Here is a 6900-nt window from a genome sequence, read left to right on the forward strand (position 1 = left end):
TAAGCGGATTAATCTATTTACTAATACGCATTTGATAAGACTTAATTCTAAAATATTTTTTTTTCATATTTGAGAATTGACCAATAAATCAATTTTTAATAAATTATTCGATATTGCAGCACTAATAAATGAACAATTAAATATCACAACGTTTGATAATTTGCATCAAAATATAAATAAAATCATCAAGCAAAAAATTAAAACTTTGATAAAATATAATAAAATGGTAAGTGCCATTAATTAGTTCACTAATAAATAATAGTTTCAATTTTAATATAAATATATTAAATTAAATTTATAACTAAAATATTAATAATAATTATACAGCACAGAAATAAATAATTAGTAAATTTAATTCGAAGATCGCTAGATTGATGCAATTTGAGTCTAAAAATTGTCAACCCGTGCTTGTTTCGCAATATTAAAAGAAAAACATTTTCGCATAAAATATATTTTTGTAAATAAAAAATACATTACAAAAAAAAGTAGAAAACGAGGGCAGAATCCAACTCCAATTTGACCATCTCTGTCCAAGCCCCGCGTAAAAGGTCTCGGATGGACCGGACTGGAATCGAGCCCCAGAAGAGGGCTAGTCCTCGTATCCCATACGTATGAACACTAGCAACCGCATCCCAAAACTACCAAATTCGGAACCGATTAAAAGAAGAAAAGGAAATACACCGACCCGACCCACATCCACTTGATTGGATTGGAACCCAAATTCCTAAAACCCTAAAACCCACTTCACGTCTCTCTCTCATAGCCCCTCTCTATTCTTCTTCTCTCTCCCCTGTTTTGCTAAACTCCTTTTGCAGCGATGACGAAAAAGATTAAGCACTACAGACCTCCAGTAAGCCAATCAAAACTCGCAACTACCAATGCATAAACTCACTATTACAAAGTATCGCTGATTATCTAATTTCCTTAATCTTTTCAGGGAAAGAAGAAAGAAGGCAACGCCGCCAGGTTCATAACCAGGTCACAAGCTGTCAAGCAGCTCCAGTGCAGTCTATCTCTCTTCAGGTACACTTGTCTATAACAGAAAACGCTTTTGTTTTATTTATTTATTTATTTCTGTGTTAAGTGTTTATATTTTTGGTATTGGATTTGGATTTATAGGAGACTATGCATTCTGAAAGGAATATTTCCTCGGGAGCCGAAAAAGAAAGTGAAAGGAAATAACCACACTTATTATCATGTGAAAGATATTGCTTACCTTCAACATGAGCCATTGCTCGAGAAATTTAGAGAAATTAGGGCTTATCAAAAGAAGATAAAGAAAGCTTTGGCAAAGAAGGACAATGATCAGGCTATTCGTCTCCAAAGTCGTCAACCTGCTCCTACTTATGACCGCATCATTCTACAAAGGTTTTCATTTTATTCACAAAATGCAACCACAATAGCTTTTGGAAAGTTTAAGCATGCAAGAAATCAATTCAGTTGAATTGAGTGACATGATTTGCAAGAACGGAGTTGAATTGAATTTTAAATGTCCATGATTTTCTGTTTTGTTTTTAAGGTATCCCAAATTCGTTGATGCCCTTAGAGACTTGGATGATTGTCTCACAATGGTGCACCTGTTTGCAGTATTACCTGCTATAGAAAGGTTGAAAATTGACGTGGAATGTGTCCATAACTGTCGAAGGTAGTACTGGCACCTTTTATTTATTAAAATGGGAAAATGTTAGTGGAGCATAGTTCATATGGTGTTACCATGTCTAACTTCTTATACGTTCCCATCTTACTAGGTTGAGTCATGAATGGCAAGCTTACGTAGTCCGCACTCATAAATTACGAAAGGTTTTTGTGTCTGTAAAGGGCATATATTATCAGGTAGTAGGCAAGTTCATGTTTGTTATTATTTATACCTGCCACTGTCAATCTCCTGATCCTTATTCACTGTGCTTCGAACTCTTTATAGGCTGAGGTTGAGGGTCAAAAGATTACATGGCTGACCCCCCATGCGCTACAACAAGTTTTGCCAGATGATGTCAACTACAGTGTCATGTTAACGTTTTTGGAGCTTTACCAGGTGACATTTTAATGAATGCAGGGTTTAAGTCTATCTTGATTTTGACTCACAGCTTTGCTGCTTCTGATATTTAATCTTTTGAGTTAACTTTGCAAATTACACCATATATAAATATGAAATGACTGAAGATTGCTAATTGCTACCAATTAGAATCTTTTCCTCTTTGACATCCTTGCTAAACAATGATACATGATAAGGCTGTAGTCTAGATGAGTATATTCTGCAAAACAGGGGGGAGGTAGGCCTCAACAAGTATCATCATGGATAAACAACCTTCAATGGTTTACATAATATTTTGACTTATAACATTTACTCCATTTTTCGTTGCCTATCCTTAATTTAGTGTTTAATTTTGGTGCAGAATCTTCTTGGTTTTATCAATTTTAGGCTTTATCATTCCATAAATGTGGCTTATCCTCCAATTCTTGATCCTCAATTGGAAGCTTTAGCAGCAGGTATTTTTTTTAGTGACTATTTAAATGGAGATTTCCATATTATTTCCCAAAATTAATGCAGCTCTTAAATTGTATTATTTGTTCTAATGATCTTAATGCGTGATGTGCTACATGGTAAAATTATCTTGTCAAATTCTGCAGGTCTTTATGCACTGTCGCGATACATTGATGCTCACTCTAGCATATTCATTGAGGAGCCTAAAGCTTCCAGTTCAGTAGCATCAGAGCAAGTCGGGGCCCAGGTGGAGGGGACAGAAAATGAGGAGTCTGAAATAAGACTTGCTCAACTTCAGCATCAACTTCCTTCCAATGAACCTGGTGCATTGATGCACCTTGTTCTGGATGCTGAGGCTGAAAATGAAGATGATCAAGATACAAAGGAGTGTAAGAAGTTGTTTAAGAATATGAGATTCTTCCTGAGCCGTGAGGTGAGACATATAGTTTATTGTTGAAATTATACAACTTTTCTGGTGCCATCCATTAAAGTTAATAGTAAACTTTCTTCTATGGGTTTGTGTCGTTTGTCAATGTCGCGGGGTTGGTTGATACCTTCTTCTGTTGAAGTTGTGGATAGGACTAGGGCTAAACTCAAATTTCCCACTCCCATATTCGTTACAGGTTGTTTGAATAGTTCTTATCACCCTGTATTGAAGTTTATAAATTGCCATTCACCTGTAGTCTCTTGTCTTCTTGTTGATGCTAGTGTTCTATTTTTTTTTTTTTTTTGGTATTTATCATATGTTTTAACTTCAGAAATTACTCCTTTCATTCTTGCTTGGGGATTTTAGGTTTGTTAGTCTTTTTGCGATAAACTGTTTGCATTACTAGTTTGGGAATTTTTTTAGAGTTAACCTTAGAGCATGCACAAGCTATTAACATCCTGCATAAACCTGGTTGTTAAATTTTCTGATGTCAAAATATCATCTGCTGTCAGAAACTAACACCTTTCAAGGTTTATATAGATATTGCATCATCCTCTCGCTCTTTTGTTGGGGACTGCAGCATAGGTGCAGAAGTCAGGGGTCTTTTATCTATGCACATAGGGTGTCTGTGTGTCAGATTGATTACGTACATTAGTTCTCAAGTGTCCAGGCATCTTCATGTTAATTTTATTTATCAGTATTTACTTGGTTTGTTTTTATTTTTATTTTTTATTTTATGTTGAAATTGGGTGGTTTCCGGAGATACCAATGGCTCATCCATGATGTCTAGGCATTTCATGTGGTTGGTTTCTTCAATCAAGATGATTAATATGGTTATCATTTCTTACTTACTGTATGTTTCTCTGAAAATGTATATGGTTAACTAATAAGATCAATGTCCAGGTTCCCCGGGAGTCCTTGCTTTTTGTCATTCCTGCTTTTGGTGGTGTTGTTTCTTGGGATGGAAATGGGGCTCCATTCAATGAAGCAGACCCGAGCATTACACATCAGGTTAAATACACATAACTACGTGCTTGTGATGCTTGCATCTCCATGCATTCAAGCTTTTGTCCTCTTGGTTTGCTAGAATATTCTCTAAGATTGAAGAATGTTTTAATCTGTGCAGATTGTTGATAGGCCGACCCAAGGTCATAAATACCTTTCAAGAGAGTATGTCCAACCACAGTGGATTTATGATTGTGTAAATGCAAGGATCATATTACCATCTGACGGTTATTTAGTGGGGAGGTAATTTTATGAAATGAATTTTTTTCCCCATTATTTTGATGTCCATCACTTGCCCATGGTCCATCTCGGATTCTCTGGTTACTTATTAATGAAATAGACTTTTCGTCGCTAAGCCTTTTTAGTAGGTTGCATGTATTTTAATATTTAAATGGATAACTTTTTGTGGCATCCAATGCTACTGCTATGGCTCTCTGTATTTATGACTTTGTACATTTAAAGGTCAAATGTCAATCAAGGATTATTTACTGGGATCAAATAATTTAGATGTTTGAACTGTCATCTTGGAGGTTAATTAAACAGAATAGTGTGTGGTTTTCAACAATCTAGTAAGCAAATTGTTGGTTTCTAAGCATAAACTAGGGAAAAAGGAGGAATCAAAGGATGTTGGTTGGTGGATTGTCATAAAAACTAAAAAGAGTGTAGTGCTGGCTTCAGATAGAGTATTTACAGAAAAGTTGGAGGGTTTGCCTTCGATTCAAGTGAATCGTGTCCTTGTTTTTTGCTTTTTCTTGTCTTCTTAAAGAAGGTGCTTGAATTTGCTGTTTTAAGGTTTGTTTCTTTGCAGTTAGGATCTGGTTCTTTGTTCGCATGCAATCATGCTTTTCTAGTTTGTGTATTTACTTGTCCTGTGTACTTTGTGCTTGGTAACTCTGCTGTCACCTTTTGTTACTTTTCTCGCTTTAGCCATCATCAGGGATAGACTTGGTTCATTTCTAATATTATGGTTATGCCTACAGGGTTCCTCCACCACACCTATCTCCTTTTGTTGATAATGAGGCAGAAGGTTATGTTCCTGACTATGCAGAGACGATCAAACGTTTGCAGGCTGCTGCCAAAAATGAAGTTCTTCCAATTTCAGGTGTGGGAAAGGAAGATTTAGATGACCCTCAAAATTTGTTGGTTGAAGGATACATCAGTCGGACAGAAGCTATTGAAGCTGCAGAGACAAAGCGGAAGGTATGTAGCTATTGAACTTGAATATTGAATTCTTTAGTAGTGACTTAGTGGATAACACTGTTTAACAGGAGCATTCATGTTTATATTTATCCTATTTCCATTCAGCCACCCCTATCCGTGAGTTTAAACCTATGATCTCCGAGTTGTGTAGCTACTATTCCTTTTATACTCTTTGTGTATCACTTTTCTCTGAATAAAAGGATACTTGACCTTTTTTTTCATATGCACATACTAGTTTCTTAATGTTCCTGTTTATATGAACACATTTTGGAATTGCAGTTGGAAGCTTATCAAAAGCTGCATCACGAAGAGCTAAAGATGGAACTTCAAGGTCCGTCTTTGTCATCAGCATCAAAGAAAATTAAGCAGAGCTCCGTTGAGGACATGGAGGCTAGGGAAGAGTATCAGGATGCTGGACAGCAGAGTGCTGAGGACAGTGTAAGAATGGATCAAACAGTTATGTCACGTAAAAAGAGGAGCCTTTATATGGCTATGCAGGTAATGTCTATTAGCCTTTCTATGATGCATGTCCTCTTTCTTAATAAATTTTTAGTGCTATACATATTTCTGATATACATAATGAGTAGTTTTCACTCAAAGAATTAAGGTTGTATCCCCTGGCATCGATATACATTAGCTTCTTGGATGGTCTACCATTTTCAGCATCCTTGATATGGTGTATAATAGTTGGTAGAATTTAGTACGTGGGTTGTCATTGTTTTGCTCTTTAAAGTTGGTGTCTATTGTAATGGCATCCGGTGGTAAGACAGGTACTTTGTTAGGTGCAGTCGCCTTTGTGCTTATTATCTGATTCGGATGCACTTTTAAATTTTTCAAGATTTTCTAATCGGACTGTGACATGTGAACGCGATCTGATTTGTCTTCTGCTGGTTTATGAAATGCAGAAAAGCAATGAACGGAAGGATGCTCGGAATAAGAAACTCAAAGAAAGGAAAAAAGCGATTGAAGGTCAAACATCTGAGAAGCATTAACAAGGTCAATAGCTTTTCTCATTTGGAAGGTTCCTGGCTTACCAAATCCTATGAACTTTTCATTTATCTAAGAGGGGCCATGTCACGTGAGCTTGGGCTGTAGCATATATGAAGTTGCCTATGCCAATTATAGTTGTAATTGGCTCAAATTTTGCTTGAAATTTGTGCAAATTGTTTAATTTGAATTAGATATGCACATGGCTTTTAATTATTATTTTTTTGTTTCGTCACATCTTCAGCTATCTTAAAGAAATTGTTACAGAATCTTTTCCATTATTGAGTTAATATCCTGATCCGGGAACGCAACAAACATGCCTAACGAAGAGTTTTTCTTTTTCTTTGAGGCTGAAATAAAGCGTAACAAACAGTAAGATAAATTCCGTATAATATGATACATTTTCCTGCGACAGATTTTATATAATTTAGGCTTTCTTTTTAATGAAATAAATTTATTTATTACTTCATAGTGAATTCTCTATGAAGTAATAGCATCGGTATCAAATGAATCTATCAAATATCTCCTCAATTAATAAAATTATTATAAAATTTCATATGTCAATTTTTAATTAATTAAATTAATTATTTATTATAATTAAATTAATTGTATTTACTTAACTTATAGAATCATGAATCTATTTTTAAGACAGAAATCTATTTTATCTGTGAACTATATAATATAAAATATTTATTTTTATAAAGCGCTTGAGAGGTCTAATAATATTTTGACTATTCTAATGCTGGAACTTGATTCATATTTTAAAGTTTTCTTAATTATATATATATATTTAACATTA

General features: G+C 34.9%; 1 protein-coding gene across 1 annotated transcript; it reads left to right on the plus strand.

Moving 5' to 3' along the window:
* Positions 1-626: 626 nt before the first annotated feature.
* LOC8281786 (pescadillo homolog) lies at positions 627-6336 on the plus strand. Its single transcript, XM_002521416.4, has 13 exons — positions 627-850; positions 938-1023; positions 1120-1368; positions 1520-1645; positions 1749-1833; positions 1922-2032; positions 2394-2487; positions 2629-2915; positions 3813-3920; positions 4036-4157; positions 4895-5114; positions 5394-5612; positions 6020-6336. The coding sequence occupies exons 1-13, from the start codon at positions 818-820 to the stop codon at positions 6104-6106; spliced, it is 1827 nt and encodes a 608-aa protein (XP_002521462.1). The 5' UTR covers positions 627-817; the 3' UTR covers positions 6107-6336.
* Positions 6337-6900: the final 564 nt, after the last annotated feature.

Source organism: Ricinus communis, chromosome 5 (genome assembly GCF_019578655.1).
Source record: "Ricinus communis isolate WT05 ecotype wild-type chromosome 5, ASM1957865v1, whole genome shotgun sequence".
Classification (NCBI taxonomy): Eukaryota; Viridiplantae; Streptophyta; class Magnoliopsida; order Malpighiales; family Euphorbiaceae; genus Ricinus; species Ricinus communis.